Source organism: Malaclemys terrapin, chromosome 7 (genome assembly GCF_027887155.1).
Source record: "Malaclemys terrapin pileata isolate rMalTer1 chromosome 7, rMalTer1.hap1, whole genome shotgun sequence".
Taxonomy (NCBI): Eukaryota; Metazoa; Chordata; order Testudines; family Emydidae; genus Malaclemys; species Malaclemys terrapin.
The window spans coordinates 112,149,681-112,175,322 of NC_071511.1; the positions used below are offsets into that span (position 1 = coordinate 112,149,681).

Below are 25,642 nucleotides of genomic sequence, written 5' to 3' on the forward strand. Positions count from 1 at the left end.
GGGCAGGGGACTGGACTCAATGACCTCTTGAGGTCCCTTCCAGTCCTAGAATCTATGAATCTATGAAGGAGACAGAAGAAGGAAAGAGAAATAGGGGCTGGGAAAGAGAGGTGGAAGGAGAACTGAAGGAAAGAGATAAGACTATGAATGAGCAACATGCATAGACAAAACAGATGAGGGGGTGAAAAAAGAACAACATGAAAATGGCAGGGGTGGGGGCAGGGAAGAGAGGATGGAGAAAAACAGGTCAGATGCAGTGACCAGCCAAGGCATGGGGTTGAGGTAACTCACACTCTAAGCTCTTGAAGATGTGGGGGTAAATGTGGGTTTAATCCGTTGTTCTAAGAAAATATGTAGACACAGTGCATTTGGCTGCTGTCCATAACTTTCCTTCATTGGTAAGGAATTTGTAAGATACTGATCTCTCTGACTCTCATCACCATTAGAGGATTTATTGTTCTAGGTTTAAACACTTTTTATGTCACATGTTCAGTGTCAATGGCAATGGCACAAAAGAGCTTGTCAGCAGTATTTTATGTTAAGAAATTAGCTTGGGCTAATGTGTCCAATGCTAATAGTTTAATTGTGTGTGTGTGTATTCATGAAATGGTATAGTACCTTTAACTTACTGTGCAATGTGAAAGGTGGTATTGTTTTGTGTATATTATTTGTGAACCCTACTACAGTGATGAAGGTATTGGTTTATGCACTGGTGTTCATGTGTAAGGCCATGTCTACACTAAGAACATGGTGTATTTTTAACACTTTAGGTAAGGCATGCTCAGTGGTCAAGTAAACCCTCTGAGGGTGCCTAGGGTTTACCTTAGCCAATGAACACATGCTAAAAGTACAACTTGCCTTTTCTACACTAGGATTGCAACAGTTGTTAGCAAACATTCCCTTCCCTTCTTCTCCAAGCAATCTCAGCTATAGATACTTGCACTGTTTCTTTGTGGTACTTCTCTGTTTCTCCATGTCTCTAAGGGCTGGTCTACACTGGGGGGAGGGGTGGGGATCGATCTAAGATACGCAACTTCAGCTACGCGAATAGCGTAGCTGAAGTCGAAGTATCTTAGATCGAATTACCTGGGGTCCACACGGCACGGAATTGATGGCCGCGGCTCCCCCGTCGACTGCGCTACAGCTGCTCGCTGTGGTGGAGTTCCGGAGTCGACGGTGAGCGTGTTCGGGGATCGATATATCGCGTCTTAACAAGACGCGATATATTGATCCCGGATAAATCGATTGCTACTCGCCGATACAGCGGGTAGTGAAGACGTACCCTTAGGCAGGGTGCTGTATGCTACATTATTTTTGCTTTTATCTCTTCTGAGAGTCTATGGATCAGCCTGGGGGCATGGTTGCTTCGGTTAAGAGACCCTGTCTGTGGAGTTGCCTCCTGAAGGATGTATACCATTCGGACTTAGTATGCAGTGTAATTGTTTAAAAGCTTGTCTTTTTCACCACCAGAAGTTGGTCCAATAAAAGACATTACCTCATCCACCTTGTCATTCTGACTTAGTAGCATTTTATATCCTCATGCTCTGGTGTAAAGGATTACAGAAGATACAGGGCAATAAAGTATATGGCTCATACTATTTACAGCTGTACGTGTCTATGGCACCATTGGCTCTTGATGGAGAAGCACAGACTCTTGCGCCAAAAATGTGTGTGACTTTAAGAATATCTAGTCTTTTAATTCAAGCTATTAAACAATTTATATACTCTTTTAAAAAACCTTCAGTCCTCCTTCAAAATAATCATTGCTAATTCTTAAAGAGAAAATTACCGCTCATAAGATTTTTCTTCCTATTCTGCATGTTTCATCATTATTATTTTTCCCTTTTCACACAGAGTGGGTTCAGATGGCACCAGCTTTATTTTCTAAATTCATCCCAAACATTCTCCCCCCTGCTGTGGAATCTGAGCTTCAGGAATATGCTGCTCAAGACCAGAAACTTCAAAGAGAGCTTATGCAGAATGGATTTACCAGGTAATAATGATTAGCCTTCAATGGCAGTTGCACTAGACAGCGCTGAAACTACTAAAATGCATATACTTTAAAAAAAAAAACACTATAAAAATGTAAATATTGTATTATATTCAATAGAATATTAAATATTATTCTAAAGACTTGAACCAGAATGTTCAAATCTGGGTATTTAGGCACCTAAATCAATAGTTAAGCACCTACCAATGTGGCCTGATTTTTCCATTGAAGGCAATAGGAAGTAATAGTTGATCAGCATCTTTCAAATACTTTCAGATAAAACTGAGATGCTTCTGATTTGTTTATACCCTCATGGTATTTTGATTTATTTATTAGTGCGTAATCATCTTCACTGTCAATTCCCATTTAGCATTGTCCTTTGAACATCGCGTTTCCCTAAAGTAGTAAAAGGACACCATCTGTTTTAATTTTTGTTAGTTTTAAAAGATGTGCTGGGGCCTACTGTAAACACCTTTTCCTCCCGCTCCAGTCCATGCTCACACATCTTACGGGTCTATTGTCTTTCAGTGAACTTGGCAGGCTGCAGCACATGACTGCCACTTCTGCCTCTCCTGACCCAGTACTCCTGGCTCCCTCTGCAGGAGCCAGAAACACCAAAGTTAGGCTGAGGAAGTTAGCAAGCCCAGATCCAGTCACAGGCGCATCACTGCAGAGTAAAGCAGCTAATGCACAAGGCAGGAAGTGAAAGTGACCCTCAACAAAGCATTGAAACTGATTATACACACGGTACTATCAAATGCACAAAGTAAACAAACTGAGTAAAAGAGAATTTTATTTTTCTCTAAATGTCAATTATTCTAATCCTAGCGGCTGCTTATAACAATAGTAGGTATACAATATTCTCACAGAAATGGGATTTTATACATGATAGTCTTTCTTAAGGCTTTCAGTTATCACTTTTAGGTTAATATTATATTTCAGTTGATGATCAGTATTTCTGAGAAGCTCATTCTTTTATCTCCTAGCTAGAATAACATCATGTCTTGTATGTTGGCTGTCAGGATAGCATGCAAGGAGACAGAGAACTTTGTTCTCTTCAATCATAAAGAATACACATAAAACAAAAGGTCAGGTCAGTCTTAACACATTGCTGTTGACCTTCAGATCACTTTGTGATCTGTAGCTGAGCACGTCTGAGCTACTTTAAATATCCAGTTCCAGTTACTAAAGTAGAAATGTTACTAGTAAATGTTCTACTGTTCAAAGCACCAATGCTAAAGAATAATCATATGCCTGCCTTTTGACACAAAACCAGCACTCTGTATTTAATATTGGCTTCTACTGATGGTCAGCATCCTGGCGTTAAGATTAATGGGAGTAGGATCGGGTAATATTTTAAGTATTTCTTATGTGCCCATTGCCTTGGTATTTAAGTGGTAATTTGAAGACTCACATGTTTTCTACTGTGGTTCATTAAATACTGCTTGTATATATTGAATAGCCTAAGAAAATGAGAGGGCGTTTATACTTGGAAATTTAGTCAAGCCGTTTAAGTTTTGACATACTCCATTTCAAAGACCATAGATAGAGCAGAATTTATTTAAGTTGTTTTTGAGAAAAATTGACGTCATTAAAAGAACCCGCTTATTGGTCTCTTGAATTATGGTTTGTTCTCAGTTATGGGGTTGTTCTTGGGGAGTGGAGAAGTAGAGGGGAGATTGATATTGACCACAGTATTGTCCACACAAAATGAGCATCCAGAATGAATTGTTGTGCTTATCAATTCAGCTAAGAAAAGTAGAAAAAGTTCTCGCTGCATTAAAACCCTCATTAAGAATGTGTGGTTAAAAAAATATATATATCAAGATTAGAAAAGACTTTAAGGGCATTTATCTGCAAGATGACATGAGATTTCTAAAGCTTCATTTTTGCCAGTAAACGTGTTTGAAATGATACAATTACATCTAATCACTTAAACCTGGAAATCTGATGATGAAATATGTCTATTTTTAATTGAGAAGTTAAACTATATTTCCTCAGAGACCATTCATAAGCAAGTTTTGGGCTGAGCTTTTTAAACACTGGCAATATTCCAAGTGCTAATAAATTTAATTTGAAAGATCTTTTTCCATGATGCCATAGGTTAATAATTAATGATTCATAGTTTTATCATAAAGGATTTAACTCTTCCCCATCAAACTATGCTGACAGCACTTTGAGTGGAAGGAAAAACTGTGAAAGCGTGTGTGCTGGTATATAGCTATTTCAGCATCATTTCTGACATTACCACTGCAACACAGAGCTTTATTTAAAAACCTACATAAAAATTATGTAGATAAGCCAACCTTTGTTCTTATCCTATTGGTTATTCATGTAAATCTACGTTCCCAGAAAACTCTATATTTATTTTGTCAGAACAACTTGATAAAAAAATTCTAGAGTGTATATTCTGTCTTGACTGCAGTAGTCTTTCTTTCTCTTTGCCCCAAAGAGTCACTTTGCTCCTCTCCAATCCCCCCCAAAAATTGCTGCAAATTTCACCTTTTCTCACCATGCCACTCTCCTCTTCCTATCCCTTCACTGGCTTCATCTCATCTTCCATATCAAATTCTAACTTCTTGTCCATGTTTTCAAGTCTTTTCTGTTCTACCCTACCTCCCCTCTTATTTTCTTCTCCTCTTTGCTCTTACCAGCACATTCTCTCATTGTTTTGTTTTTTTTTCCTATTCTGCTCCTTTTCCTGGAATCTTTGCCTGGGTGTGGACTGTAACCTCCATGGCCTTGATCCTACACTGGGATTTACATGGGTGCAAGAAAATACCTTTACCTGTTTGTAAAGGACTGATGATGTTGGTGTATTTAGTAAATAATCCTAGTTTTTTTCCACTGATTTGTGGGGCCCTTGGGCTTTAATATCTTTGTCTTCGTTTTCTATCTGCATATGTGATGTTGGATAGTTCTTGGGTACAACTGTCCCAATGTTTTCTGTGAAATAAAAAAAAAAGTACTTTGCTATCTATTAATTGCTACCTGTGCGTGTATGTGTGTGGGGACAATTGAACAGGAAATACCCACAATTTGGGTTTAGCCTTTGAAGGTGTTTATACGATAACTCTAATATAATGTAACTGATTTTATTCTGTAAATATCAATATGCTATATGAAAAAAAAGGTCTGGTTTGATTTGGGCATTTGGAATAAACTTAGCTGTTATGCTTGAAAGAGCAGTATTCGAGTATGCTATATATGCTTAGATATTGCTTTGCTGGCAAGCACTGGTGTTAATTTACAAAAAAAATTTTAATTTTCTTCTTTCCATTTTTAGCATTTAAAAGAGCCCATCACTTGCTCTGAGTGACTTAGCAGTAATTTAAATTCACTCTAGTGAAAAGTGATTGACAATAATACTATTATTACTCAACAGTATATTACCAGTCCAAAGATATAAAAATAAAGGCCTCCAGTTTTACCATCTACATATAATCATCTCTTTCCTAAATGCTAGAGAGAGGCTTTGTAGTATATTACTGGGAAGTTTTCCAGTCTATACGCTAACAGACTAGTGGGGGGAAGTATGTTCAAGAATCAAGGAGCCCTTGTGGGGAGCAACCTACCAGCTGTCTTGTATGGACCCCACAGCAAGTGCTTTGAACCACCAGGGGTCCTTGAAACATAGTTTGTCAATTTCTATTTTGTACAAAAATAAATAATTGCCTGTTCCTGATGTTACTGACCATTGTAGCCCAGTTCCAATTCACGTTGTCTCAATACATTACTTTTGTTAATGGTTGTTATTTGGGATGGGAATACCTTGGGTCTTCTGCTGCCAAGTTTTGGTGTTCTACAGTGCTTAAACAGAGCCAGGCATTGATGGCTGGTTCCTTTGAAGAGCAGTATTGGTATCAGCCTGTTTGCAGGCAGATACCATCTTGTCCTTTCTCTCTCAGTTCTGTCTGTGACCTCATAGGAGCATAGAAGCAAGAGGTCATACAGTAAGGGGGGATGGTAGAACCTAGAACAAAAAAGGGTGGATGATCCTCAAGACGTCTTTTGAGCAGCCTTTGGTCAAATGCACTATGAGAAACCACACACACTCAGAACTATATAGTAAATTAAAAAAATTAAGTTGTATTAGGCTTTTATATTGAGAACTATAGGCTTATATTCAATTAGTGATTGGAGCTGCAAAGTTCCATATTAGTTCCTCTCTAATTTAATTGTATATGTGATTTGCTTATGTAATTTACATTCATGCTGATGAAACAGTTATTCTGCTAAATTAATTCTAGAGTTGGTAAAATTCAGCTGAGTTTCAAAAGAATGTGCACTGTGGGGATGGAGATAATTTCCTGCAGTTAGACTAAGCTTCTGCAGTGCTGTTTAGTACTTAAAATTACAGATTAACTCATTTATTAAATATAGATTGAAAAGCCATCAATTTTAGCAGCCTGATATATAAATTATGAAGTCAAAACAACATTCCTATTTCCTAAATGAGACTTTCTGTAAATGCAGTGGATTGTTGACATCTTCACTGCTCCACATCTCACACTAAAATTAACCACAAGGAGACTGCATTGAAGAATCTTCAGCAGCCCTAATTACATGAGAGGCACCCCTCTAGAAAGTTTTCAGCAGTGATAATCAAATCACTAGTGCAACTGAAGATGGTGGGGGAGTTACCTAATCACTCAATGGTGATTCTTGCATTAATGACCTTAAACAAAGTGCTCACTGCAGGCTTAGCCTCAAAGAGGATGGATTTTATTAAAGTGGTTGACTGCTTCCTGTTGTCTCACATGAACGCCTGATCTGGATTGTCTGCTAGCAGAGAAGTGTCGAATTCTGGATAGCATAAAGAAAATAAATAACACTGAGACATCTCTCTTGCCTCATAGTGGTCAGCTATTGCCATCTAACTTCAAATAAAACTACAAAGCAGTAGAGTTTTCTGCACATACTAGTCAATAAAGTCAAAGGGGTGACGAAATCCTAACCCTTTTGAAGTGAATGAGAGTGTTGCTGTTGACTTCAGTGGAGCCAGGATTTCACACAAATTGTTTTTTAAAAATCCTCTTTTTAGAAGAATTGTATTTGGACTCAGTAGATCAGAAGAATAAGATGATTTCGGCAACTGCTAAATCTAAAAATCTTTCAGATCTTCTAAAATAGCTTTATAACACTGGTATAAGGAATTTGTTTTACAACAAATTACTCAATTACAGTCTAGTCTCAAATCAGACATTAAATAGTTTTATTTAAATCCAGAGGATGAGCTTTTTATTTATCATCAGAATTATTTTTAAAATAAATATTAAAGAAAAGGATAGAGTAACTAAACTATATGATTGTCCGATCACACTTTTTATTGTATCAGGTGTATTGATTCTGGTGTGGGTTTTTCCCCTAATCATATACTTTGACTGTTGTTGTTAGCATATTTGCATACTGTTTAATTTCTGCTAAATGTCCGAGTTTTTCTTTTATAAATTAAATGTGGTGACTTTGCTGTCATTGGTCTCCACACTGGTTTTCTGTCTGATTCAGTGACCATTCTTTTCTCCCCATTCTTTCCCAGAGGTGACCAGTCACGCAAGAGAGCTGGAGAAGAATTAACTTACAGTAAGTAAGAATCCGCTATTGTTCATTGTTTAGTTTAAAAAAAATAAAGAATAAAATTGTCTTTGATTTTCTGTGCTAGTTGGGTTATGGGTCTCTCAACCAGCAGGTGGAGACAATATCATTTTCCAAGTATATAAAGGTGTAACTCTCCAGCAGGGGGAGGAATGATTCCTTTCCATGTGGACCGCTTGAATACAGAGAAAAGGGTGGGTCTCTGAGGTCTTGGAGTGATCAGAACCTGCACTCCAATGTGTTGCTGTCTTCCACGTAACCACTGCTAATGGGACCAACTCTAACAAGGCCCCCAGTGTTGCCTCTGAGACAACAAGGTGTCCGTGGAGATGGGAGGCCAGATTCTCCCACAGTTATAGCCCTTTGCACCATTAAGCCCATGTAAAGGGGCCATAATTTGGCCAAAAAATGACCAACAGACAGCTCTATCAGATCTGGGCCCTATACCTGAGTTTCCCACCTTATTCCCTCCCCTGTATAAGGGATATATGAAGGGAAGGAGGGAGGAAAGTGGAACTCTGCTACAATTCTTTGCTGGCTACCCTATCCCAAAGGCACAAATTAGAGCTGCCCAACAGCTTGCTCTAACTTGTGTCAGGGCTGGAGCTGGCCTGCCGAATCAGGGATTGATAACTAGGTCTTTGGTGTCCTCACCTCAGTAGAGCTTTGGCACAGGAGAGAGGCTAGTCCCATATCTTTTACAGTAAGACTTAAAAGCAAGGTCCTGATCGCTTGACACTAAAGATCCCTTGGATCTTTTGGTAATGTTAGTAGCATCAGCTCTTGTTGAATTTTGACTGCACTCTGTCTACCCAATTTCTTCCAGTAATATCAGTGGAATATGCCCTTCTTAATTTCCTTCTCTAGACTGGTATGCAGCATTGCTCTGTGCTGCCATTCTTCGATGCAGAAGGATGGTGGATGAAATGGCTATAGAGCTGGCATATCCGATTCAGTGTATACACAGTTCTTTATAATCTGTCAGGATGAAGGGCGCTACAGAAGTGTGTAAGTTCTAATGAGGATTTCTGATTAACCATTTCTCTTTTATGTATATTTCAGACGGCTCATCAGCATGTGCAAGCTCCAGAGGCTACAGATAGTGAACATACCGGGTGTGCTTTTATTCCTAGCCAGAACAGACACTGGAGGAGCACAGATGATATCCAGAGCCTCAGCTGGGGTCTGCTGATATTCAGGAGCTCTGTCACAAGTTGTACCTGGAAGAGGAGTTTGGACGTTCTTCGTTATGTAATAAAATGTCAGTTGCTGCTACACTTGGGATAACTTTGAAAGACATGACTCTTTGGTTCGGGGTCTCAGCAAGTTCTTAGTCTCTGATTCCGTGAGGGATGCGCCTTGAAAAACAGATAATTTCTAAGTGAAAATTTGCAGCCAAAATCAGCAGCTTCCTCCAAAAATGTTAGAATGGAAGAATCTTTTTTGCACTCTTGTTTTTTATTATGGACATTCTTTAAACTAATTAACACATCAGTGTATTAGTTTTAAAACGTCAAGGTATTTTCTGAAGCTTTTACTTAAATAATAAGAATAAAGATTTGTTTCTTTGCAGTATTTATTATTCAGTACAAAGTGACAGCAGCTTTAAGAGTTGGTCCCTTCTAACTATAATTCTGACAATGAGTTTTTGATTCCGGATTGGTTTCTTCCATCGTTTTTTTCCTAACTTATTTTCTTTCTTTCTTTTTTTTTTTTTTGGTATGTTTTTTGACTCTGTGCCTTCAGCTTGTGCACTTGGCAACTTTACAGACCATATTTGGTGAATGCAAAATGTGTTCTGAAGGAAAAGCTTGTTACGTTGTGAACAAATACGCTGCAAAGTCACAAGTTTCTCCTGCATTACTAGGATATGAATTTAGAAAGGAAGAAAAAGTTTAACCTGACAATGTCACTGATAGTGATTTGGCCCCCTTCCCACTTTGTGTTTTTTCAAGTGTTTATTTAGTATTAATGGTGGGACCAACTCTTGTAGAAACATCCCTCTGTCCCCTCCCTTTTCTGGTGAGTCTGTTGGCCTCCATATTAATTACAATAGATCAATGTGAACTCCAAAATGAATGCAATGCCATGTTTTGTGTTGTGTGTTATTTTGGAACATTAGCTGCCGCAGCTGAGAGTTGGATTATGAGCAAGGTTCTCCAGTCTGTTAAATTATGCTATGTGCCACTCTGGCAGCACTGAGCAGACTTAAACCTGCCTTAGTTGGTCAGTGGATGACAGAACCCAGGCAGGGCTGCCGGAGTGGCTCTGACAGGCTACCAGCATAGGGAGTATGACTGGGGAAAAGGGATATGGCCCTGCATCCAAACAGCTAGAGTGTAAGATACGCAGCACTGTTCAGGATCAGGGAGATACCAAGGTGATGTAATGCATATGTGCATGCATACACCCTCTTCTAGACTTGTGCCAAGCTCAGGTGGGCTGGTCCAGTAAATCTGGACCTGTGGTCGTAATCGTAATGGTTAGGAGATGAGTTTCAGTCAGCAGTATGGGTAATCGAATCCAGTTAATTTAAATAGGGAGAGAAATGTTCTTGGAAAAAGTAGTTTTGATTCCAGATTCCTTTTATTATCTTTAGTTAAGAAGAAAAAAAAAAAAAACCTTAGTGATATCAGAAACCTTTCTGAGCTGAGGTAGAAGTGTATTCACAGTTCTGCCACACACAGCTGTCGTATAGAAATTCTCTGAGCTTGCATGAGTTGTCTATAGATTGCAGGAAAAAGCAAAATATTCATGTGGCAGTGACAAAGTTCTTTTCTTTCCAACTTTGCTTTGTAAACAGACTATATTCCCTTCATGTTTAAATTGAGAATCAGAGATTCCAAGGCCAGAGGGAACTATTATGATCATGTAGTCTGACCTCCTGTATAAGACAGGCCATAGAACTTCCCCAAAATAATTCCCAGAGCATAGCTTTTAGAATAACATCCAATCTTGATTTAAAAATTCAGAGATGGAGAATCCACCATGACCCTTGGTAAATTGTCCCAATGCTTAATTAGTTTCACTGTTTAAAATTTACTCCTTATTTCCAGTCTGAATTTGTCTAGCTTCAACTTTTAGCCATTGGATAGTGTTGTACCTTTCTCTGCTAGATGAAAGAGCCCATTATTAAATATTTGTTCCCCATGTAGATACTCAGACTATGATCAAGTCACCCCTTGATCTTCCCTTTGTTAAGCTAAATAGTTCTATCATCATAAGGCATATTTTCTAATCCTTTAATCATTCCTGTGGCTCTTCTCTGAACCCCCACCAATTTATCTATGGGCTGGTCTACACTTAGTCCGGACTTCGGACTAAGGTACGCAAATTCAGCTACGTTAATAACGTAGCTGAATTCGAAGTACCTTACTCCGGACTTACCGCGGTCCAGACGCGGCCGGAAGTCTCCCCCCGTCGACGCCGCGTACTCCTCTCGGCGAGCTGGAGTACCGGCGTCGATTGTGAGCACTTCCGGGATCGATCCGGGATCGATTTATCGCGTCTTAACCAGACGCGATAAATCGATCCCAGAACATCGATGGCGTGCCTCCGGACCAGCCGGTAAGTGAAGACTAGGCCTATGTCCTTGAATTGTGGGCACCAAAGCTGGACACAGTATTCCAGCAGCGGTCACAGCAGTGCCAAATACAGAGGTAAAATAACCTCTCTAGTCCTACTCGAGATGTATGCATTCCAGGGTTTCATTAGCTCTTTTGGCCACAGTGTCACACTGGGAGCTCATGTTCAGCTAATTATCCACCATGACCCCCCCAAAGCTTTTTCAGAATCACTGTTTCTCAGGATAGAGTCTCCCATCATGTAAGTATGGCCTACGTGTTTACATTTAGCTGTATTAAAACACACATTCTTTGCTTGCACCCAGTTTACCAAGAGATCCAGATTGCTCTGAATCACTAATCAAAAACAAACCATCAAGGATAGGGTTTTTAAAAGCACTCAGCATTGGGTGTATCTCTGTTTCGACTGAAGTCAATAGGAGTTTTATCGTTGGGAGCAGAGTTAGGCCAATGTCGATTGTTTTTTGTAAATCCTACCTTGAGTGAACACAGTGGAGAAAGTAACAAATGCTAATAGAGAATGGCTACTGATTTTAATTTTGCCAAGTTCCAAAATTTTATCAAGAGCAGTTTAAAAAAAAAAATCAGATTTCAAAATAAAAACCTTTTGACACTGTCCTTAGTTGTACAATTACTCCGTATACTGTGACAGCAAATATTCTTGAATTAAGAATATATACATCAACTAGTTGATTTACTACATCAGTACCATTCTAGTTCATACGAAAGTGTGCAAGCTCTCAGCTTCATCATGCCGTTACGAGTTTGCTCTGTTTTTTTTACAAAGGGTTTACTGATCTAGGGTTTGTAAATAACTTGTAGGACTTAGGCCTCATATTTGAGGCAATGATTTTAATTTACTCCTTTATTGTTGCATTACACTTAGGACACAGACTTTTGAAACAATAATTCTATAAGAAGGTAAAATAAAACATTCCTCTTAGTGTGGACAATATTATATGCACTATAACAGTACTTGAATGCTTTTCACCATGTGGCGTTCTCGTTTGGCCAGCGGACATGAGAACTCTCCTTGTAAAGCATTGTATTATGTTGTAAATTGGCATTAAAATTTCTGTATGTTTTGGCATTATTAACCTAATGCTGAAGTATTGTTGATCTTGTCTTCTAGGGTTTTATCATTGTGAGCTGAGCATGAAATGGAGCATAGCATAATATGCTAAATTATTTTGTTTCTTTGTAAACTTGAATTTTACTTAGAGTAAAACTAACTCAGCCAATTTGAGCATTGATGCTGTAAAACCATGACTACAAGCGGCATGGTCCTAGTTACACTAGTAACTCTAACCAAATAACAACTTTGTGGTAAATTTGCATCTGTTGCTTACCATGAGACTAAACAGTAAATTTGGTTATACATCGGGTGTCCTCTTCTATGTCGCACTGGTTGTCTAGGCAAACTTGCTATATTAAAATATTTTTAGATGAATTTCATTTCTTGCTTCTGAAAGTTAAAATTATCTTATTACTGTTAAGAGTTGTGTTTGTAGGAAGTTCTTGACTAAACAATGTTTAAGGCAGTTTTCAACACAGAAATAATCTGTGGTTCTGTATATGGCCCAGATTGTGCAGGTGCTGTCACTCAACTCCGGTATAGACTTTGGACCTGACTCGACATCTTATGTAGTCATTGTGGAAATGTAATGCAGCTAAATGGAAAAGGTGCAGAGAAGGGCAATTAAAACGATTAGGAGGATGAAACAGCTTCCATACCAGGAGAAAGAGAAAAGACTGGGATTGTTCAGTTTAGAAAAGAGATGACTTGGGTGGGGGGGGGGGGTGTGTATGATAGAAGTGTATAAAATCATAAATGGTGTGGAGAAAATGACTATAATGCACAAAAGGAAGTACTTCACACAATGCACAGTCAACCTCATTTCCAGGGATGTTGTGAAGGCCAAAAGTATAACTGGATTCAAAAAACAATTTAAGTTCTTGGAGGACGGGTCCATCAATGGCTATTAGCCAAGATGGCCAGGGATGCAACTCCACTCTCTAGGTGTCCCAAAACCTCCAACTGCTAGAAGTTGGGAGTGAACAACGGGATGGATCACTCATGATAGCCCTGATATGTTCATTCCTTCTGAAGCATCTGGCACTAGCCACTGACAGAGACAGGATACTGGGCTACCTGGATCATTAGTCTGACTCAGCATGGTCATTCTTATGTAAATATTTGGGTCTTTTTCTCTGGGATAATTACTGGGCAGAAATACAGTCTGTCAGGTTCATCCCTCAGTGAAGTCAACCAGGGTGAATTTAGCCCAATATTTCCTTTTCCCACATCAAATATAAGGTCCAGTTTTACAAGGTGCTGAATGCCTCTATCTCCTTTTAACTTGACCAGGCATGATTCTTCATCTTTTATGTTGAGAACTCCCTGGCCCCAAAACAAAAATTACTAACTTCTGAATGATTGAAAAATGATTCCCATGTATTTTTCCGTGGAAAGAATAGGTTTTATGGGACTAGCCTAACTCAAGTACTTGCAAGTGCACCCCTCTCCTCAGGTCTGGCTGACTTGTGCTTGGTGTAGACTCCAGTCAGGAGAAAGATAGATGGCCACCTTTGCATTTCCCCAATGCTTGGGGCTGGTTCAGCCCCCAGTGCAAGTTGTAGCAGTCTCAGGGTTGTTCAGATTTACCAGTAGTGGCTCCCAAGGGTCCATGAGTTGTCTTAGAGAACTGTGTTCTTCCTTTAACATCCTCCTGGCATGTTCCTTACACCAGGGGCTTGTGAGGGTGGCAGCATATTTGTCTGCACTGACACTATGCCACCGGGGCACTGCCTTATGCTAGGGGAGGTGCCTTGTTGGTCACATAGGCCAGGTTTAAGACTGCTTTTAACCACTGGAATAGTGTGAAAACAGTCCTATTGGAGCTGAAGATTTGGCCCATGCTGTCAGTGTTTTTTGTAGGTGTGGCTCTGATGCTGTGTCACTGGGTTCCTTTGTCAGTGTCTGATTCTAGTCTCTTGTCGTCTTGGCTGCTGAGAGGGAATGGCCTCTCCTGAGTTGTCTCCCCAACTTCCGCTTTCTCCTTGCTGCAAGAGAGAAGATATGTGTTGTGTCTCATCTGAAAACTTGACACAAAGGAAACTCGCGGTATTTTGTGGGGTTTTTCTACTATACCAAGCAATGAGGAAGGATTAAATTGATCTGGTCCAGATTTTAATTTGTAGTTTGAGGGAATCCAGGAATTTCATAGCTGATATGTAAACCACTGAGCCATCCCTCCTGGCTCTTCTTCCATCCATTTTTGGAATCCTGTTGGTTGGCCCCCTGGTTCTGAGCTCCTGCTAAAGGATTTTAATTAGCATAGCATTGGAAATCCTTAATCCTGTACTGATGGGATAAAAATGGTGGCAGCTACTTCCTCTCTAGTATTGTTTTCAGCTTGTAGACACAGAATATGTAATTTATGTGAGGTGACCTGTGGGGGCATTTCCCCAGAAGTTCCTCCAATCTCATACTCATAGACTTTAAGGTCAGAAGGGACCATTATGATCATCTGGTCTGACCCCCCTGCATGCTGCAGGCCACAAAACCGTCCCTACCCTTTCCTTGACTCTGCTGATGAAGTCCCCAAATCCTGTGTCTTAGTGACTTCAATTGGCAGAGAACCCTCCTGCTAGAGATCCCTGCCCCATGCTGCGGAGGAAGGCGAAAAACCTCCAGGGCCTCAGCCAATCTACCCTGGAGGAAAATTCCTTCCCGACCCCAACTATGGCGATCAGTAAGACCCCAAGCATGTAGGCAAGAGTCTCCAGCCTAACCCTTGTTAGCCATTATACTGTTTGCCTACCATTGCTTGGTATTCCTCAGCTAATATGTTTTGCCATTAAACCATTCCCTCCATAAACTTGTCTAACTTAATCTTGAAACCAGACAGGTCCCTTGCCCCCACCGTTTCCCTTGGAAGGCCATTCCAATATTTCACCCCTCTGACGGTCAGAAACCTTCGTCTAATTTCAAGCCTAAACTTCCCCACGGCCAGTTTATATCCATTTGTTCTTGTGTCCACATTAGTACTAAGCTGGAATAATTCCTCTCCCTCCCTTGTATTTATCCCTCTGATATATTTAAAGAGAGCAATCATATCCCCCCTCAACCTTCGTTTTGTCAGACTAAACAATCGGAGCTCCTCCAGTCTCCTTTCATACGACAGGTTTTCCATTCCTCTGATCATTCCCTTCTCTGCACCCGTTCCAATTTAAGTTCATCTTTTTTTAAACATGGGAGACCAGAACTGCACACAGTACTCCAAATGAGGTCTCACCAGCGCCTTATACAACGGAAGCAGCACCTCCTTATCCCTACTAGATATACCTCGCCTAATGCATCCCAAGACCGCGTTGGCTTTTTTCACCGCCACGTCGCATTGTCGACTCATAGTCATCCTGCGGTCTACAAGAACCCCTAGGTCCTTCTCCTCTTCCGTTACTTCTAACCAATGCGTCCCCAGCTTGTAGCTAAAATTGTTGTTAGTCATCCCTAAATGCATCACCTTACACTTTTCACTATTAAATTTCATCCTATTTCTGATACTCCAATTCACAAGCTCATTCAAGTCTCCCTGCAGAATATCCCTATCCTCCTCCGAATTGGCAACGCCTCCCACCTTCGTATCATCTGCAAACTTTATCAGTCCACTCCTGCAATCGGTTCCGAGGTCAGTTATAAATAGATTAAATAAAATGGGTCCCAAAACCGAGCCCTGAGGAACTGCACTGGTAACCTCCCTCCAACTTGACAGTTCACCCTTCAATACCACCCGCTCCATTCTCCCCATTAACCAATTCCTTATCCACCTCTGAATTTTCATATGGATCCCCATCTTTTCCAGTTTAACCAATAATTCCTCATGGGGTACAGTATCAAACGCTTTACTGAAATCCAGGTATATTAGGTCTACCGCATTTCCCTTATCTAATAAGTCCGTTACTTTCTCGAAGAAGGAGATCAGATTCGTTTGGCACGATCTGCCCTTCGTAAAACCATGTTGTAATTTATCGCACTTGCCATTAACCTCAAGGTCCTCAACTACTTTCTCTTTCAGAATTTTCTCCAGCACCTTGCACACTACAGATGTTAAACTAACAGGCCTGTAGTTACCCGGATCACTTTTTTTCCCTTTCTTGAAAATAGGAACCACATTAGCTATTCTCCAGTCTAACGGAACCACCCCCGAGTTTAGATTCATTAAATATTATCGCTAATGGGCCTGCTATTTCCTGCGCCAATTCCTTCAATATTCTCGGATGAAGATCGTCCGGTCCTCCCGACTTAGCCCCATCAAGGCGTTCGAGTTTTGTTTCTACCTCAGAAACGGTAATCCCCCATTCTATTTGTCCCTCTGTCACGGTGCTAGTATCCCTAATACTTTCATTGGCCTCATTAAACACCGATGCAAAATATTCGTTGAGATATTGCGCCATGCCTAGATTATCTTTAATCTCCTCTCCGGCTATAGTCTTCAGCGGTCCTACTTCTTCCTTCTTTGCTTTCTTCCTATTTATATGGCTTTTAATTCCCCTCGCTAGGTCCAACTCTACACGGCTTTTGGCCTTTCTCACTCTATCTCTACATTCTCTGACTTCACTAAGGTAAGTTTCCTTACTGATCACTCCCCTCTTCCAGTCTTTGTACGCTTTCTGTTTCTTCCTAATTGCCCCTTTGAGTCGGTCGCTCATCCAGCTCGGTCTAAATCTCTTGCTTAGTAATCTTTTTCCCTTTTTTGGGATACAGGCCTCTGACAGCTCATGCATCTTTAACTTAAAGTAATCCCAGGCTTTATCTGCCTTAAGATTCATTAATATGTTTGCCCAATCCACTTCCCTTACCAGTCCCCTTAATGTATTAAAATTAGCCTTTTTAAAATTATAAACCCTAGTCTTTGACTTAATTCTGTTACTCCTTCCGTTTAGTTTAAACCAGATTAGCTCATGATCACTGGAGCCCAAGTTGTCCCCTACTACCACTTCCTCAACGAGGTCCTCACTACTCACCAAAATCAAATCTAAAATGGCCTCCCCCCTTGTCGGTTCTGCTACCACTTGATGAAGGAAATGATCAGCAAGCACATCTAGGAACATCTGAGCCCTATTATTGCTACTAGCGTGTTTTCCCCAATCTATATCCGGGAAGTTAAAGTCCCCCATAATTACACAGTTCCTATTAGTATTTACTTCTCTAAACACATTAAATAGTTCTTTATCCATATCCTGGGTCGATCCCGGCGGTCTATAGCACACCCCAAACACTATCCCTGGGGAGACTCTAGTAGTCCTTTTACCCAGTGTGATTATTGCCCAGACGGATTCCGTGTTATCTATTCCATCAACTATTATTTCTTTACAGCTTATCTCACTATTGACATACAATGCCACCCCGCCACCTTTACCTATGTTCCGGTCTTTCCTAAACAGCGCATACCCCTCCATACCTGTATTCCAGTCGTGACTGCCGTTCCACCACGTTTCAGTTATTCCTACGATATCCGGTTGCAATTCTCGGACCAAGAGCTCCAATTCCTCCATTTTGTTACCTAGGCTTCTCGCATTGGTGTATAAGCACCCTAATGTATGTTGTTTCGCCCGTCTCCCATTAGTAACACTATGTGTTACAGGCCTCTTTGTGTCCTTCCCCCTTATCCTTCTTATCCTCTCTGTTAACAGACAAATGGTAATTTAATTGATAGCATTGCAATCTCTCTCTGCTTGCTATCAACGGGAGAGCTGCTGTTTGCACAAAGGGAACAACTCAAAATTGAAAAGCACCAAATATTTAGTTGGTGTTATCTGAGTTGAGGAGTTAATGATGTGGGCTGCACAAGGGAGGAAGGTGGAATAAGAACCTCCCTTAACCCCCTGCTTCTGCCACCAGGCCTTGGTCTGGCCCCACAGGAGTAAACAGTAATGCTGTGTGCCTGCTTACTAATGACCTAGAGCAGGTGAGAGAGGAGGGATGGGGGAACAGGTGGGCACTTGGTTTCAAACCACCACCCCACCCCATTGGACAAAGTGAGGAGGAAACAGGAGAGGGATTGCGAATCTGGGATAGTGAATCTGGGATATCTCTGAGGCACTGTGCTTTCCAGAGCTTCCCAACAGGGTTGGGGGTACAATGTATGCACCATCCCTTGCTCAGGTTTGTGCCTAAAGGCACAATCTAGCCCTTAGCTGTTATTTAATGGTCTTCTCCATGCTGTACATCTGAGGTCTGGTGGAGTTTGGAGGACCTTCTCTATGTGTATGGTGGTCCTATAAACCACTCCGTTCTAAATGGCTACCCAGACCCTCCTTGTGAGAAATGGTTCTGCCAGAGTTCCTTGTTACACTTTCCTAATCCTTTAACTCTGTTTAGCTTTTGAACCCTTCCCTCATGCAAACACATTTCTCTCAAATCTCTCAAACACCTGCAGTCATTTTAAAGCCTCCTCTCTTCCCAGCAAGTCTTTCCTCATAACTTACCATCACTGTATCCGGTAACATCAAGCCGCATCATGCCCAGTGCAGTCCTGTCTCGGTGACATGATGGCCAGCACTGAGCACAGTGCTCTAGATAGAGTTAAGAGATTAATTTATTTCTTGGCATTACTCTGGGGATCATCACTATAGAATCTCTGCCCCTTATAGTGTCTATATAACTATAACACTTTTATTTTCTTCTCTACCTCTGCTAAGAAGTTGCCCCACTCCCACTCAGTGTTCTGGAGGATTCTTCCATTTAGCACATTTGGGCACTTTCCCCTCTGCTGCGCAGGAGGGAGCAAAAACACTGAAATTCAGCAGAAAAAGGGGTAGACAGGAAATGCAGCCACTAGGGTTACCATATTTCAGCGAGCAAAAAAGAGGACGGGAGGAGCCCCGCCCTAGCCCCGCCCCTGCCCCTCCCACTTCCCACCCCCCCTGACCTCCCAACCCTCCCCCCGTTCCTTGTCCCCTGACTACCCCCTCCTGGGACCCCTGCCCCTAACTGCCCCCCAGGACTATCTAAGCCTCCCTGCCTCTTGTCCCCTGACTGCCCCAACCTTTATCCACACCCCCACCCCCAGACAGACCCCTGGGACTCCCACGCCCCATCCAACCACTCCCCACCCCCTGACAGCCCCCCCCAGAACTCCCAACCCATCTAAACCCCTCTGCTCCCTGTCCCCTGACTGCTCCGATCCCTCTCCGCACTCCTGCCCCCTGACAGCCCCCCCCAGAACTCCCAACCCATCTAAACCCCTCTGCTCCCTGTCCCCTGACTGCTCCGATCCCTCTCCCCACCCCTGCCCCCTGACAGCTCCCCCCCAGAACTCCCAGCCCCCTACCCCCCCCGCTCCTTGTCCCCTGACTGCCCCCTCCTGGGACCCCTGCTCCTAACTGCCCTCCAGAACCCCACCCCCTACCTAAGACTCCCTGTTCCTTGTCCCCTAACTGCCCCCTCCTAAGACCCCCCCCCCAACTGCCCACCAGGACCCTACCCCCTACCTGTACCCTGACTGCCCAAAACTTTCTCCACTCCCCCCAAAAAGCCCCCCCCCCGTTTCTTGACTGCCCCCTCCAGAACCTCCCTGCCCCTTCTCCTGCCCCCCCTTACCCTGCTGCTCAGAACAGGGTGTTGGGCTCTGTGCGAGCCGGACACGTGGCTGAGCTCCCCAGCACAACAAAACCCGGTCCCTGGCCCTGCACAACAAAACCCAGTCCCTGGTCCGGACCGGGTTGCAGGGGAGAGCTGCCCTTGTATCAGCACAAAGTGCTCTCGCTCCCGTTTTGCTACCCTGCATGGCAGAAACCGCTCCCAGTTGCAAAAGGGGAGGGCTGCACTTTGTGCTGAGACACTTGCTCAGAATGCAGGGCGGAGCTCCTCTCCAGCTGCTCCGGAGTCCAGCCCGGGACTTTCCTGCAGCCCTCCCAGCCGCTCGCTCTGCTGTGCCGGGGGAGGGGGAAATCCCGGACATTGTGAGTGCTTTACAAATTCCCCCCCGGACGCTATTTTTAGCACAAAAAGGAGGACATGTCCGGGTAAATCCGGACGAATGGTAACCCTAGCAGCCACACAACATGGCTCCCTCAGATTTCTTCTATGCCTGTAATGCACAGTTCTGTGGTGAATGCAGGGAGTATATGGGCAGCCGGGGGGGGGGGGGGGGGGAGCAGTTGCTCTGAATGGCATAATCCTCTCTGACCTAAAAAGTGACTGGCTGCCCTGAACCAGCCATGCCCTCAGTGTTGTGGGAGAGGAGCTAGATGGTACATAGGAGGTTGGTTTTGCTCTTTTGGAGCTCAATCCTGCTCCATGTAAAGTCAATAGCACCAATTCCATTGACTTCGATGATGCAGCATCTAGCCAGCCACTGGAGATCCTCAAGGTTTGGGTATTGTGTTCCTGTGGATTGCCATCCAATGGGAACATTTGTAGGCCCTGCCTGTACTTTCCGCCCTGCCTCACTAAGGGGAGCTTGAAGTAGAACTTGCAAGGCAGGACCTCTCTTCCTGTGCAGGAGGAGGAGGATGTATGTCTTTTGGGTCCTTCAGGACTAACTTGATTTATGTTTAGTTTCCACTGAAACATATTTCCCATCTGCTGCTTGTACAATCCAGCTCCTTTTAGGATCTGTCTGTATTATTCCTCCACTATCTCTACCTCTGCATACCTGAAGATACTGTTTTATTCTTTTGTCTGAATCACATGGGTAAGTATAGGAGGTGAATGTGTGTTTAATTAACATTTTGAGATGCCTCTTAGCCCTTTTATTGTTGCAGCTGCTATTGTGGGGGACCAGTGCTCTTACGCTGGCTGCTTTCCAGTCTCCTGGAATCTGTCTCACTTAAGATTTTATAATCCTGTTTGTTAATTTTCTTTAAAGCACAAGAATCTACAATTTCTGGTCCTTAAACTATTTATAATGCACACAATCTTATAGTATTTGTTCACTCAATTACAGCTCTTCAGACAGCTTTCTAAGAATCAGAGAAACGACTGGAAAGCACACCGCTTGCTACTTCATGGCCACCGAGTATTACAGGGAATATTGTGGTGTTGCGCACACGCAGTTATATTTATGTTGACCTCTAAATTGAAAATGAAAATGCATTCACCACAGATTTCTGTGCTCGGTGTACCTATTAATTAGTTATATGCGGTACGGCTGGTGGAGGGAATATTCAGCACAAAAAATAAGTTTAAGCTTTATTAACATTTATTTTCCTAAATTATTATTTTTTATTTGTATTACAGTGGTGCCTAAGTGCACAGCCACAGATTGGGGCCCCCTTGTGACTGACACTGTATAAACCCATCAAGATGGCCCCTGCCCTGAAAAGCTTCCAATCTAAAATAGCCAAAGACTGGGAAAGAGTCAGAGGAAACAGAGGCAATTTTCCTAAGATCAGACAACAAGCCAGCAGCAACCTGGGAATAGAACCCCGGTCTCCTGTCAATCAAGTTTCCTACCCATGCAGCCATGTGAGTGAGTCAAAAGGGACTAGTGATTTTTGGGTGCTCAACCTGAGACATCATAAAGGGCCTGACTTTCAATGACTAGGTGCTCAGCTGTTTCTGAGAAGCAGACTCCTTTAAGGTGTGTCAAGTTTGGTACCTGAAAACAGCCTTCAAACTACTATCAGAGGGGTAGCCGTGTTAGTCTGAATCTGTAAAAAGCAACAGAGGGTCCTGTGGCACCTTTAAGACTAACAGACTAACTTCTGTTAGTCTTAAAGGTGCCACAGAACCCTCTGTTGCTTCAAACTACTAGTCACTCTGGAAACCTAGACCCTCGTTACTCTAGTTCTAATGTGTAGCATCTAGGGCTCAATGAAGAGACTCCAGAATTCACCATTGTGACATCACAAGCAGCATGAATGGTAATGAGAATTGCTGTTTGTCATGTCGCACTCTGGGATATTGTTAGTGAACCAGGAAATACTCTGATTATTTCCCAAGAGAAAACCCAGTGAAAGAATGAGTTACTTTGTGTGCTCACACATTGCTTCAGAAATCTCTGCTTTCATTTGACATAAAGGTTGAAATAATTATTGAATTAGCCCTCTACCATTTTTTTTGTCTGAGTTGATTTTAACCTATTTAATTTCTTAACATCTGCTCTTTCAAAAGAAATCTTTATTCTGGCTCTCTAACCCTGAGGCTTGTGCAATACTGAAGAAACTACTGTACTGCTAATCTGTGATGGGCTAGATTGTGCCCTGGCCTCACTTAACTGAGTAAGGAAGCAAGGCCTCCCTGCCTGCCAATCTCTTACCTGATTAAATCTACTTGGGTCCAGGTCTGGTTCAGAGGAGTAAAGTCCTTGCTGTACAGATGTTCCCTTCAGTGAGTGCTGGCCCAGGCAAGGAGGGGAAGAAGTAAACTGCATCCTTATAAGGAAGGAATTATGCATCAGAGACACCCCTGTGAGGCACCATGCCTTCAGTAGTATTTTGGGGCTGGTGCATTTACACCCCAGTCCTTACTCAGGGCAATGCCTACAGGGATGGTCAAGCCCCAGCTAATTAGCCAACCTACTGCCGATTATTTTTCATGAGCTGGGGGAAAGATAAAATTTCAAAGCAGTTTAAATTATGTATTGCAGAACTTGGAGAGAGGTGGTGACCTTGGTCAAAGCCATATGCAAAATTCTGCATTAACACTGATATTTCAATCACAGCTACAGCATGGAATGCAGAGGATAGATCCCCACAGCGGCACTGTCTCCCTTGTACATACTATAATCGTCTGTTTTTAATGAACCTGATCATACAGTGTATAGGCAGTAATACAAATTGCAGATAAAATGTGAAGTTTAAACCTAAACCATGAATATTTGTTTATACCAATTTACCGGGAGTGGGGTGGAATCAGTATTAAAATTCAGCTTAAAATGTAATTATCAGAAAAATGAGTGGTATCTGCTTACTATTAGCGACTTACCAATGCGCACGTTTCACCAGTTTAATCATTTTCTAAATTGATTTAAACTGCTGCAAGTCCCTGGTGTGGACATTTTAAAACTGGTTTAAAAGTGACATAGATTTTTACCCTTAATTTATCACCACAAATTACTTTTTACAGCTGTAACTCCTTGTTGAAACTAACTCAGCTATGGAATATGTATTTCTACAGCAAATACGTGATTTATTTCAAACCCCACAGATAACTCTCCTAATCACGGTGAACTCATTAATTGAATAAAAAAAATGCCCTGACCACCAGTAAAAAATATTCCTTTACCCCCACCTTTTCTTTCCTCCCCGCCTATCTTTCTCTCCCTCTTTCCCCCCATATAGATATGCAAACTAAAACAGACCTAATCTGCTGTTAGGTGGGACCATTGTGACTAACCCACCACTATTGTCACAGCAGTGCACCATGGACCAAGGAATGATTTTTTAATTATTGTTAAGAGAAAGTAGTTCTCCTGATCGACAGGTAACAAGATAAATTTCAAGGAATAACTGGCTCACGATTCAGTTCTTCACCATCATGAAGAACTAATTCATAATTTAAAACCAAAGAAGGGCACATTAATATGCCAATTCATGATGAGTTTTGTTGTTTAAGGTGCAAGGAGCACTCCTTCCTGGGTGTGAACTTGTCACTGCCTGAATCCCGAGAGTGTCTAATGCTGTTGTAAACGCATGCTCTGATCAGCCATGATTTCCACATTCTCTCACTCAAGGAGCTGGCAGAACAGGAGCACAGCCCCTGAGCATGCCAGGAAACTGAAGCAAAAGTTTTCCAGCTTGGGTGCCAAATGGTAGGCACCTAGGTACCCTTCTAAATAAGTAGCCTTATTCTCAGAAGTACTGAGCACACATACAGCTTCCACTGACTTTTGCCTTAGCCACTAGCCTATGAAAATGCTGGCCTAGGCACATGGAGTTGGACTGTCCCTGCATGGGCTACTCAGACCTGGGTCCAGAGGTAGTAAGTAGGTGCTTACAGGTAGGGTTACCAGGTAGCAACTGTGGAAAAAATGGGATGGGAGTGGGGGTGGGGGATGGGTAATAGGTGCCTATATAAGAAAAAGTCCCAAGACTGCCCCTCTAAAAACAGGACATCTGGTCACCCTACTTAAAGGGGATGGATCACTTGATGATTACCTGTTCTGTTCATTCCCTCTGAAGCACCTGACATTGGTCACTGTTGGAAGTCAGGACACTGGGCTAGATGAACCTTTGGTCTGACCCAGTATGGCCGTTCTTATGCTTTGTGCAGGAATATGTGGGAGCTACATTTTCCTCCCTCCTGCCAAGTAAGGAAGGGAGGAGAATGGAATAGGTGGAGTTTTGTCTCGGACACTTCCCCATCCCTTCCTCCACCCCCTAAAGAACTGGGGCATGACCTTTGGCTTTCCGTGTGCCCCAGCAGTCCTTGGCTGCCTTAATAACCCCTTGATAACCTGTGTAATTTGGTTGCCCTAACTCAGTTTGTGGGGAGAGAAAATGTGCATTAAAGCTACCTTTGCAATCCTCTTTGAGTTGCATGCCCTGGCCACAGCTGAAGATTTATTGGGCCCAGACCTTAGGCAGTACCCTGGCCACAGCAGGTGAGTTAAGGATGGTATGGCAGCTTTAATTCTGATCGCCTTTGGCTGAATTAAAACAACTGCCAACACATTTGGTGCTTGATCTAATTTTTGTTACTGGGTGCTACAGCAGCAAAGATGAAAATATTGATGCCTTAAAAGTGCCAAAATAGTGCCAGATACTTCTTGTGTCAACATAGGGCTCTCTGAAATAGTGATGAAGGAGAATTAATTTAAATGTATTAAAATCTTCCACTGTCAGTGCTGGTTCATGATTCCCTAGGTGTTGCTATGCTGTCGTTCAAATACTCATGGTTCACTGATTCTTACAATATGAGATTATGCCATTGGTCTCCTTTCATAATTCACTGTAATGCATGTCTGATGTCAGTGACTCAGATAAAGAGGAACTGAGCAGAGGTAGCTTTGCAGCAGTTCCATGATTCAAAGTGAAATACCGAGATTTTTGTAATTTAAGTTGAATTTCTTCAAAAGCCATTCAAACCCAGGACCTCTTTTATTCTGAGCCAGAGCTTTTCAAAAAGGCCTGTTTTAGTGCATGATAAATTCCTGGATTTATTTAACTAGAAACAACTAACTGTTAAGTGCAGGAGCGTTTGGCCATAGCTGCAATATCATCACAAGTGAAGAAAAGATACGAAAACAATCATGTTAGTGGAACAAGTAAATGAGAATCTGCACATGGCTCATGAACAAGTTGGGTTAGCAGCCAGTGTTTGAAGGCTTGGTATACCCGGCTTCTGTATTGGTATAACTATGTTGCTTCGGTGGGTCTGCCAACATAGTTATACCAGTGTGGGGATGTTGTGGATGTATACTAGTGTGGATGTTGACTGGGCCTTATGGGCACGGTGATTTTGAATGATAGTTCTGGCATGTTCTCTTAGTGAATGGAAAGTCCCCACTTTAATGTTTTTGAG

The 25,642-nt window shown here is 42.2% G+C and overlaps 1 protein-coding gene across 1 annotated transcript in view; it reads left to right on the forward strand.

Annotated features, from left to right (window-relative positions):
- CACUL1 (CDK2 associated cullin domain 1) overlaps positions 1 to 12,624 on the forward strand; it is a 74,426-nt gene extending 61,802 nt beyond the window's left edge. Inside the window, exons 7-9 of the mRNA XM_054034777.1 lie at positions 1,855 to 1,993; positions 7,530 to 7,573; positions 8,648 to 12,624. Coding sequence (XP_053890752.1) covers positions 1,855 to 1,993; positions 7,530 to 7,573; positions 8,648 to 8,688 — 224 coding nt within the window. The 3' untranslated portion in view covers positions 8,689 to 12,624. The remainder of the gene's footprint in view (positions 1 to 1,854; positions 1,994 to 7,529; positions 7,574 to 8,647) is intronic.
- The last annotated feature ends 13,018 nt before the right edge of the window (positions 12,625 to 25,642 follow it).